The 12,018-nt window shown below is 34.8% G+C and overlaps 1 protein-coding gene across 1 annotated transcript; it reads left to right on the plus strand.

Moving 5' to 3' along the window:
* The first annotated feature begins 537 nt into the window (after positions 1–537).
* LOC111807085 (DExH-box ATP-dependent RNA helicase DExH9) lies at positions 538–11,413 on the plus strand. The gene is made up of 14 exons (XM_023692661.2): positions 538–1,021; positions 1,882–2,082; positions 2,164–2,382; positions 2,852–3,193; positions 3,803–3,907; positions 5,117–5,227; positions 5,731–5,981; positions 6,644–6,767; positions 6,877–7,159; positions 7,253–7,407; positions 8,170–8,316; positions 9,050–9,282; positions 9,756–10,020; positions 10,996–11,413. Exons 1-14 carry the CDS (start codon positions 752–754, stop codon positions 11,272–11,274), a joined length of 2,985 nt encoding a protein of 994 aa, XP_023548429.2. The 5' UTR covers positions 538–751; the 3' UTR covers positions 11,275–11,413.
* Positions 11,414–12,018: the final 605 nt, after the last annotated feature.

The following is a 12,018-nucleotide window of genomic DNA, read 5'->3' on the forward strand; positions in this document are numbered from 1 at the left end:
AATTTAATAAACCAATAATAATTTATTAAAACAACTGCTTAATTAATTTTGAAAAAAAAAATTATTAAATGAATGTTATCCCTGAAAATTAAATTAATAAAAATATTAAACCTTTTATTTTGTCAAAAAAATATTCCAAAAATTCACACTAAAAAAAAATTAAAAATACTTTTAAACTAAAAAAAATTCAAAAATATTTTAAAATAAAAATTTAGATATATTTTTGAAACAAAATATAAAATTTAGAGATAATTAAATTATATAATTAATTTTTTAATTTGAGAATTGTTCAAACTATTTAAATTTGGAAGCTTATATAATTGTATTAAATTAAGATTATTCACTAAATAAGCTAAAATAATAATAATAAGGCATAAACAAAAATTAAATTGATTAATATGATTTTAATAATTTAACTTTTAATTAATTAATTGTTGTTAGTTTATTTTTATTAAATTAATTAACGTAATAAAATTATTGAATGTGAAATTACATAAATATTGTTTTATTGATTTACAAGCGAACTTTCCCGTTAGCAAATTCGCGCGCCGATTTCAGGCGTCTCCGCGCACCTATTTCTTAGGGTTTATTCAGAAAGAGAGACCTTTGAGAGTGTGCTGCTGAGTTTTCGAAGATCCTGCTCGCCAATTTGCTTACAAGCTCCGTTTATGGTTCTACAAACGAGAATTAACAGAGTATTTGCTGCAGATTCTTGAGTGGGCTTGATCCGCCGTGCTCAATTGAAGCTGCCATGGGCTCTTCGAAGAGAAAAGTGGTCGAAGATACGCCCAGAGAATCTTCACCGAAGCACCACAGAACCAATGAACCTGCCATGGTTGAGGACGAACCAGTTGCGTGTGTCCATGATGTGTCCTACCCCGAGGGTTCTTATAATCCTCTCCCATCAATAAATCTCTCTTCCATCGGAGAGAAGTTGGAACCGGCTAAGGTGTTTCCTTTCTCTCTGGACCCCTTTCAGTCCGAGGCTATCAAGTGCTTGGAGATTGGAGAATCTGTTATGGTAACTTTATCCAACCTCTCATTGGTTTCGTTGGCTATTGCTCGAGTTCATTGATGGCTTTTTTTTTTTTTTATATATTATTATTTCATGGGGATAAATCATATGAACAAGTGTGAGTGTGTAAAGAAAGTATCTCTGAAGTTTTTTCTTAGAGGAACTTGTGTTTGCTGAAATGAATGCACTTGGCCTTTATGTTTAGTAGATTTAGATGGGCAATACTAGAGTTGTGTGGCTTCTGCTCCATTCGCAAGAGAATGTAATATGTGTTTCAGGTTAGTTGGTAGTGATTTGTGAGCAGTAGCCGTCCTTACTAAGTATCATCAGAACTTATTAAATGAATTCTGTTTTCAGTTTGAAAACACGAGCATTCAATAGGAGGTTGAATTTGATCATGTTTTTCAGTAGTTATATTTCATACACTTTGTACCCCCCTCTCTCCAAAGTTTGAATGTCGAATACTATAATGTTTAGCTGATCCTATTACTTGCAATTGGTTATCCTTCTCTTTCAGATTGGAAACCGTTACTAAAGTAATCTTGCTCAGTAATTCATGAGTTGAGCATAATGCTAAAAGCCCCTTGGATTTTTTCTAAAGGTTACTGATCAAATCGCTTAGGATTGTGTAGTTGCCTTATTGGATATCTGTCGTTCAGTTTCAGGCAGAATAGAAGTTCTGATCAAATATATTGAATACACAGAGAGTAGAAAGGTTTGAACCTTACAATAATATGAATGAACTTATAATAACTAATACGCTTAACTTCCATGTGAAAATCATAACCCAGTCATTTTTATACATCTCAACTCTAGTTTGGTTGATTTTTAGATTTGAGTAAGTTATATAATCTGTTACTTGATAGGTGTCTGCCCATACATCAGCTGGTAAAACTGTTGTGGCATTGTATGCAATTGCCATGTCTCTCCGGAATAAACAGCGTGTCATATATACCTCGCCAATCAAGGCCCTCAGCAACCAAAAGTATAGGGAATTTAAAGAAGAATTCTCAGATGTTGGTTTAATGACTGGGGATGTGACTATTGAACCAAATGCTTCTTGTCTGGTGTGCTTCTTACTCACTACTCCTTTTTTTAGGATTTTAAATTTTAAGCCATTGGTAAATGGGTGATTTTTTCAACTTTAGGTCATGACCACAGAAATTTGGCGTAGCATGCAGTACAAAGGATCCGAAATTACACGGGAAGTGGCATGGATTATCTTTGATGAAGTACATTACATGCGTGATCGGGAGCGAGGTGTTGTTTGGGAAGAGAGCATTGTCATGGCTCCAAAGAATGCTCGATTTGTTTTCCTCTCAGCAACTGTGCCAAATGCAAAAGAATTTGCTGATTGGGTTGCAAAGGTGTTCTCCTCTTCTGGGTTAAATCTTGTTATCAGTAATTAATTGACAATGAAAATACTTTTTGGGTCAAATGCAAAAAGCTAAATGATAATTTTACGATGTTCTGTTCTGGGAAGTGCTTGTGATTAGTTTCTTAGCATGATGCCAATGGAAGCCTTTTGAACATCCATTTTTTCTGCCCTTCCCATTTATCAGTTCCTATATTAATTTTATTGATTATCTTTCTAGTGCATAATTTTTATTTTTATAAATATTGGGGAATGGATTGACGTTGGAGAAAAGAAACTTCGGCATTAGGTTGTGACATTAATGGCTTGCCTGCTTTACTCTTATATCCCATCTTTATATGGCCTTTCAGTACAATTATTTTGTTACCTTCGAAGGAATAAGTAAATAGGTATATGAAAAATTGTAAAGTCATTTTGTCAATGTGTTAATATGCTGGCTTGGTTGATTGACATTAATGCAGGTCCACCGACAACCATGTCATATTGTTTATACTGACTATCGACCAACACCTCTTCAACACTATATTTTCCCATCTGGGGGTGAGGGCTTATACTTGGTGGTTGATGAAAAGGGTCATTTTCGTGAGGATAGCTTTCAAAAAGCTTTAAATGCACTTGTCCCTGCTAGTGATGGCTACAAGAAAAAGGAGAATAATGGGAAGTGGCAGAAGAGTTTGACTTTGGGCAAAACAAATGAAGAGAGTGATATATTTAAGATGGTGAAGATGATAATTCAACGTCAATATGATCCAGTTATAATTTTCAGCTTTAGCAAAAGAGAATGTGAATTTCTTGCAATGCAGGTAATGTCCAGTTGTGTTCCTGTGGTTACTTAGGTGATCTCTACTAGTTGTCGCTTGTTTATGGTCTTTGTTTAATGGACTTGTTAGATGTGGCATCATCGTTAGGATATGATGGTATATATTACTTTATTATTGTTGTATATTAAGTTATTAAGAAATGAAACTACTTTCACTCAAGGGTAAAAAATGTAAAATGAATGAAGATAAGATACCCAATAGAGGTAGAAAATATGAGATAAAAAGCTCTGATCGACAAAACTCTTGAAAAGTACACCAAGCTGAAGCCAAGAATCTAAAAACAGAAAATAACATTGTCTCATAAATTCTTTTGGGTGAATGTATAACAGAGGCATTTCTTTGAAGAAGCTCCCACTCTTAGTTGTGATTGGTCACGATATTTAGAGAAGTAGAACCTTGACTGGGGGGGGGGGGTTGATTTCAAATTATAATTCTTTAAAGAATGAGCTTTGCATGTTGGCTATGCTGTTAGCTTTGAAACGAGAAAGAAGGGAACTGCTTGGTTTCTGAGCTCGTTGTAGTAATTATTCTTTCTAGGTCATTCCTTTTTTCCTAAGGTCAGCTTTAACATGGTTTCCTTGTTTGTTACAGATGGCAAAATTAGATCTAAATGGTGATGATGAAAAGGCGAACATAGAAACCATCTTTTGGAGTGCTATGGATATGCTTTCAGATGATGATAAGAAGCTCCCTCAGGCAAGCCGCTCATTTTCCCCAAAGTCTTGGTATAAATTGTTGAGGTTGCAATTTTAGACTAGGGTGTTCAATGATAGGATTCTTTGGGGACTAAGAGATCTAGCAAGGAATTTTGTCCCTAGCTAGGTGTAATGTGTTTCTTTGGGCTGCAATAGCTAAAGTCTAAAGAGTTTTGTCATTATTCGTTTGGAATTGTTCTTTGAAACTTGTGGAAGGATTTTTCCCTTCAGCTCCCGTCCCTCTCCAATCTGTTCCGTTGTGTTGTGGGGGAGGGTAAGGAAACATACTTTTGAAAGGATCCGTGGGTGGGGGATAAACCTCTTTGCTTGTTGTTTTCTTGTCTTTATCATTTGGCCTCTTTGAAAAATTCTTTTGTGGCTAATGTCTTAGCTTGGTAAGTGAGCTCTTTTCTCTTTTCTCTTGGTTTCTGTCGTTCTTTATCCATTAGGGAGATGTTGGATATCACAAACCTCTCGTCCTTGATAGGAGAGTTTGATTTTGAATTGGGAGAATGTATGTTCATATTTGGAGCCCTAACCTTTCAGGTGACTTCTCATGTACTCTCTTTTCCCATTGTCTGTTGGACCCTTCTCCCATTAGAGACTGTCTTTTCGGCTCTTTGGAAGATTATGATACCAAAGAGGTTAAGTTCTTTGTCTGGTATGTTTTGCACCATCGAGTTAACACTCTGGATTGGCTCTCAAAAAAGTGCCTTCGTTGGTTGGCCTATTTTGTTGCATCATTTGTTGAAAGGTGTAGGAAGACCATGATCATATCATCTGGAGTTGTGATTATGTGTGTTTTATGTGTAGTCTCTTTATGAATGCATTTATTCTTTAGCTTATCAGTCTTCTCATTTTACTATGTAACTAGGTCAAGGAAACTTGAGTCCTATTTTCCACCCTTCGAGTTCTGTTCCCCATTGTTGCATGCTAACCTAACAATCGGATCCAGATCAAAACCTTATACTCCTCACCTTGTTTCTCTGTCTTGAAACTTGCAATAGTTGAGCTACTGCTTGTAGAACCTCTCCACAATTCTAAGTTGATGGATTGTTATTTATTTGTTTTTAATGTCTAGCTGTGTAGGTGCTATGGCTTATGGTTATGCTGGGATTAGAAAAACATTTGGATTAATGTCTTGTTTTTTTTTTTTTTTTTTTTTTTTAATAAATTAATCATCCTTCCTTTTCCCATTACTTTCAAATAGGTTTCAAATATGTTGCCCCTCTTAAAGCGTGGAATAGGGGTCCACCATTCTGGCTTGCTCCCTATTTTGAAGGAGGTGATTGAGATATTATTTCAAGAAGGGCTAATCAAGGTTAGAACTAAGGCGTTAGAAAGAAATATATTTATTTATTTGCTGTGTGCTTGTCATATAATTCAATTGATTGCTGTCTCATATGATACCAGTATTTTAATTGTGTGGGGTGCAAGTTGTGACCTTGTTTTACTAAACATTAAGGCAAGAGAAAGGTGCCTCGGCACAGTAAGGCGAATACCTTCTCTTTCTATCTCTGCCTTAGTTCTCTTCTTCTTCCTCTTCTTCTGCCTTTGTTCTTTTACCTTTGATGAAGTAGTTTCTTATCCTCAAATTAAAAAAAAAAAAATAAGAAGAAAAATAAAATAATAAAGAAACAGAAAATTGGACGAGGTGCACTTCAACCACTACTGAGTTACTTTTTGTCATGATATTTCTTCGAGCAAAAATGCATACAAAGTACAAGACAAATAAACAATTTTACCTTTTACACTCCAAAATATTTGATTGTTTTTTGTCATTTTATATTTTTAATTCGTTGGTTATTAAAACATTTTCTTTAGTGTTTGTTTGCCACAGAGACATTCAGCATTGGTTTAAACATGCCTGCAAAAACTGTTGTCTTCAGTAATGTTCGTAAGTTTGATGGGGATAAATTTAGATGGTTATCAAGTGGTGAATATATACAAATGAGTGGTCGAGCTGGACGGAGAGGAATTGATGAACGAGGGATATGTATCCTTATGGTGGACGAGAAGCTGGAGCCATCAACTGCTAAAATGATGCTTAAAGGAAATGCAGATTGCTTGAACAGGTAGCTACAGTAGGGTTTCAATATTGAATATATCAGAATCAATAGTACTGTTTTAAATTTTTATATGTAAGCTGCAGATAATGTTAGGAAGTATAGGAAAACAATATAGAATGTTGCAAAATTTTCTCGCCATTCTCACTTGATTTGAAGCCTTTTTTTTTTTTTTTTTTTTAAATGTAACTGACAAAATAAAATATCTCCAGTGTGGAGAGATGAAGTCTCTAAAGCGAATAGGTGGAATTGGAAATATCTGAGGGCAAAGTGCATTTACACCCATTTCGATAAATATGTTTTTTTTTAACGAAAAAAGTTGCAAAATAATTATGAATCTGCAGCATCATGGGAAATAAAATTCAGAGTTTCTAGAGGATATAGGGCGTTTTAGGTACACTTGATAATTGGTTCAAATTTGCCTCATGATGGAACTGGTAAACAATAGTCCAAAGATTTAACCTAGTTGCTAAGCAGAAATATCATTTAGCTACCTGACTAGCCAAGAAGTCCCGTAGTTGAGTTCAAGTTTTATTTATTTATTTATTTTTATTTTATTTTATTTTATTGCCTATAGGGTTGTGGGGTTAGAGCGTTACCATGTTTACATCCTTAATTTTTACTATTCTGTTATTTATCCTTTTATTTATTTATTTTCTTATATCATTTAGTGCTTTTCACTTGAGCTATAACATGCTCTTGAATCAAATCCGTTGTGAAGATGGCAATCCTGAAAATCTGCTGCGTAATTCCTTCTATCAGTTCCAAGCCGACCGCAACATACCTAACCTCGAGGTTAGTTTTTGCAGACAAGGTGTCTTAAAAATAACACATGAAAGATCAAACCATATTGCCGTGTAAAGTTTGATATAAGATGACATACTAATTCTAGTTATTACTGCAGAAGCAAGTGAAAAGCCTGGAAGAGGAGAGGGATTCCATAGTGATTGAAGAGGAAGATAATTTGAAGAATTATTATGATTTGCTAAAGCAGTACAAAAGTTTGAAGAAGGATATCCGTGATATTGTGTTGTCTCCTAGATATTGCTTACCATTTCTGCAACCTGGCAGACTTATATCTATTGAATGCGACAGTAATAATGAGATTTCTTCAACTTTTTCCATCAAGGACCAGTTTACTTGGGGATTAATAATTAATTTTCAGAGGATGAAAGGTGTTTCTGAAGGTGATGTATCGATAATTTCTCTTGCATCTGTATTCCTTTATTCAAATTTTAGCTTATTAGTCTTCTTAATCTGAACTTAAATTTTTGTTCCAGACGATGCTAGTATGAAACCAGAATCTGCAAACTACACTGTGGACGTTCTTACAAGATGCGTTGTCAGTAAAGATGGCATAGGGAAAAAAAATGTTAAGATCGTTCAATTGAAAGAGCATGGAGAACCTCATGTTGTTTCCATTCCAATCTCTCAGGTATTGAGTTATATGATCTATTATATGCACATGCTTCATGCGAACTGACAGTAGAGAATTAGCAATATCAGATCTCTTCATGAAAGATGATAATAGAGATCAAAGATTACATAGATTAAGAGTGACAAAATCTAGATTAAAGTTGGTTTGGTACCAAATCAATAAATTATTTTATTATATTTTCACGCCTGAAGGAATTCAATTGAGATTTAGAACTGGAACCAGCTAGATTCACTAACAATTGGCTTGTGTTGGATTCTTGAATTGGATGCCGAATCATGCATCCTTCAAAGATGTTAATTTGGTCAACTACTTGATCCAGTAATAGCCTTCGAATGGCAACCTGAAAAATTAATTGAGAAGGATGACATCTTTGGTTAAGAGGTCTATCTATTTACTGTTCCTTATAGTCTTATTTGATTTCCTGTCCATCGTTGGCCTGAGATTTGGGCCAATCCAAATGTTGGCGTGTATCTTGATGCCATTTGGTTCACTTCTTCCTACGATAATAGTGGTTACTATCAGTTTTGAGTGTTGGCTTCATTGTTTTCTGCACTCATTTTCAAGGCAAACTTCCTGCAAGTTGGTTTTATTTTCCTGCTGTCCCTCTTAACTGATGTTTTCTTGAGTACATTAAAATGTCCCTTTTTTCAATCAAGATATCTAATTTGTTTTAATTATTCTCAGCTTCTGTCAACTGCCATCTTGATTTAATTTTAATACATTGTCTTGATGAGTAATTTTTATCTTATTTACAAACAGATTAGTACTTTAGCTAGTATTCGAATACTCATACCCAATGATCTTTTGCCGTTGGAAGCTCGAGAAAATACATTGAAGAAGATTTCTGAAGTTTTATCAAGATTTCCAAAGGGAGTGCCCCTTCTAGATCCAGAAGAGGATATGAAAGTACGTAACTCTGTGCTAAAACATTTTTCATTGATGTGAGGATTTTTTTCCCTATTAGATAGAAGCCTATGGGGATTCTGTATATAATATTTGGTGGTACTTAGGTTAGTATAGCAAAATGTGAGGTTTTATTATGAGACTAGTTCTTAAACTTTCAAGTAAAACTTTGGAAAGTGTTGGAAAGTGTCTAATAAAGTTTTTGAACTTTCAATTTTATGTGTAATAGATCCACAAACTTTGAATATCTAATAAAATTTTCAAACTTTCAATAGGTAAAACAGATGCCTAAACTTTCCATTAATGAACGTACTATTCACTGAAGTGTAAGTTTAAGGTTCTATTTCATATATAATTCAATTTTCAATCTAATAGATAAGTCAATTTTTAAAAATTTGAATATTTCAAACATCTTTTATAAGTTTTTTATAAGTTTTTTTTTTATAAGTTTGAAGACTGATTAGACATTTTAAAGTTTAGAGATCTATTAGATACGGAATTGAAAGTTTAGGGGTCTATTCACTTTTTTAAGTTTTGAGATCTTTTTGGCACAAACTATGTTCGAGGACTAAACTTGTTATGTAACCAATCTGTAATTGAATTCACTTGTCCGTTCAAGAAAAACTAACTCCGATTCAGTTTGAGCATTTGCTGATGGGAAGTATAATATAGTATCTATTCGCTTCTGCCATGTGTTCTTTCCAGATTTTAACTAATAACGTCATTTGATATTCAGATTCAAAGTAGTTCTTACAGAAAGGCTGTGCGTAGAACAGAGGCTTTGGAGAGCCTGTTTGACAAGCACGAGGTGGCAAAATCAGCACTTGTTGATCAGAAGCTCAAAGCATTACATTTGAAGCAAGAGCTAACGGCTAAGATCAGGTCAATTAAGAAAACAATGCGTTCTTCTTCTGCTTTGGCTTTCAAAGATGAACTGAAGGCCAGGAAGCGAGTATTGCGGAGGCTTGGGTAATTGGTCTTTTTTCTTTTCTAGCTACTCTTTAGGTTGGCTTAGAATTTTTTAGTCGCCAAATAGGTCAAAATTTATTAAAGTGATGATTGAAAGAAAAAGACTCGTCCTGCATTGATTGTTCAAGTAATTCCAATTAATCTGTTTTTATAAGAGAATTTATCTGCTGTAGCTTTAATTTATTTTGTTACTTCCTTAGCTTAGGGGCTCCCCTTCTGGGCATATCATTTTATAAATAAGATTGTTCTTTGTATCAATTTATTTAGATGAATATGGTAAATGATGAAAACTGATTTACTAGATAGTTCTGAATATGTGTATATATATACTCAAAACAAGGATACACTTTTAAATGTTTTGCTGCCAGTTCAAATTGATTGTTTAGATTTTATGACAGAAGAATAATGTTATCGATTGTAGATGCATTGAATTAGTAGCAGCATCTTATCCTTTTCTTTTTTCCACATTGCAGTTACATCACAAGTGATGATGTCGTGGAATTGAAAGGCAAGGTTGCTTGTGAAATCAGTAGTGCAAATGAATTGACTCTTTCAGAGCTGATGTTCAATGGGGTTTTCAAGGACATAAAAGTGGAGGAAATCATCGCTCTGCTATCTTGTTTTGTGTGGCAAGAGAAACTTCAGGATGCAGCAAAGCCTAGGGAAGAGCTTGAGCTGCTTTTCATTCAATTACAAGACACAGCTCGAAGGGTTGCCAAGGCTCAGCTTGAATGCAAGGTTAGCGCTAAATCTTATCTGCCCAAGTTCATTTACTCGATCCTTTTTGTTTTCTCTCTATGTTGTTAAACTTAAATGGCAATGTGTTCAGAGCGTCATTGAGTTTTAGTTTTTTTCTTTTTTTCACTATGTTTTTTGAATCTATTTGAGGTTGAAGAATCAATCCATCATCCCACATCTTTTCAACTCAAAAAAGGAAAAAAATAAAATAAAAAATCCATTTGTTCATGTTGATTTACTGCTGTTCCCAATGTAGATGAAACTTCGTGAATAACTGAACCTCATTTTGACTCTTAGGTGGGAGGATTTCTTATTTTTGTAAATACTCTTCTTTAATGAGGTGCTTTGTTCTTCTTTATAAAAACTATAAAATGGAAAGTTTGTTTCTTTCGAATGGTGTGTTTGGTGTGTTTCGTTTAGAGAGTGAGTCGTTGTGTGTGAGACCTCTCCTTAGTAGACGCGTTTTAAAGACCTTAAGGGAAAGCCCAAAGAGGACAATATCTGCTAGGAGTGGGCTTGGGTTGTTATAAATGGTAACAGAGCCAGACACCGGTCAATGTGCCATCGAGGAGGCTGAGCTCTAATTGGGGGGTGGACACAAGACGGTGTGCTAGCAAGGACGTTGAGTCACGAACGGGGGAGGATTGAGGGGTCTCACATCAATTGGAGAAAGGAACGAGTACCAACGAGGATGTTGGGTCCTGAAGGGGGTGGATTGTGAGATCCCACATTGGTTGGGGAGGAGAACGAAACATTTTTTATAAGGGTATGGAAACCACTCCCTGGCAGACACGTTTTAAAAACCTTGAGGTGAAATTCAAAAGAGAATGCATAAAGAGGACATATCTACTAGCCGTGGGCTTGGGCTATTACATTGTGTGACCTCCTTGCTTCTCTCATCTTACAATCCTCTTCCTGCCAGCCCCTTTCTCGCGATAAGAGAAGGCTTGATGATACATGCATGTCTAATTGCAGGTCGAAATTGATGTAGAAGGCTTTGTGAGTTCGTTTAGACCGGATATTATGGAGGCTGTATATGCTTGGGCAAAAGGATCCAAATTCTACGAGATAATGGAAATAACACAGGTTTTTGAGGGGAGTTTGATTAGAGCAATTAGAAGACTGGAAGAAGTTCTGCAACAACTAACTCTAGCAGCAAAGTCCATTGGTGAAACTGAACTTGAAACCAAGTTTGAAGAAGCTGTTTCCAAAATCAAGAGGGATATCGTCTTTGCTGCTTCTCTATACTTGTAGTAGTTTTCCCCATCTTTTTAATTATAATTTTTGTTTAACATCGAGTGGTTATTTTGTATGCGGCTCTTTGTAAAGTTTCTTATATTATGTAGTTGATTTTATAGGTAAGTTATTAACTTATATCATTTGATTTTACTAAGATTTTGCTGAAGTTTTACGTTGATTTAAAGAAGGTAACTCTGTTCAGGTTAGAATAAGGCATCATTAAAGAGTAGGATACATATCAGTTGGTGAAATTTTGGTAATGTATAAATAGAAAGTTGGAGATCTATAATGCTCTAATGCCTAAGATTTATAGTTCAAATTCGACTCAAATGACTTCGACATTTCTCTCCGTCTTTGGCTATGACTACGTAACAATTATTTACTTCTTTTAAACTACTACTCATAGTGTAAATTGTCTTCAGGCCCTTTATGCATCGTTTGTCTTCCAATGAAAATTCATAGGAGCCTAGCCATCGAAATAGAATGTGCAACTTGTTGGTATAAGTAGTAAATATATCAAATCTTTTAAGCTTATATCGAACCACACTTACATGACTTCGGAGGAATCTCCTTTCATTCGATTGTGCTTTTGGTTCATTCATACACTTCTCTCTACTTACAGGTCAAAAAAACGTCCATAGTACCCAAAAGCATAATCACTAAATCTTATTCTTAGTATTGGCTCCACTTGTTTTCACCTTTTATTTGAATTGGAAAGCCTTTGTACATATAATTTTAGGGTAAAACGCATTCTTTTTC

The sequence above is a fragment of the Cucurbita pepo genome, chromosome 12 (genome assembly GCF_057944985.1).
Source record: "Cucurbita pepo subsp. pepo isolate OVF chromosome 12, ASM5794498v1, whole genome shotgun sequence".
Lineage (NCBI taxonomy): Eukaryota > Viridiplantae > Streptophyta > Magnoliopsida > Cucurbitales > Cucurbitaceae > Cucurbita > Cucurbita pepo.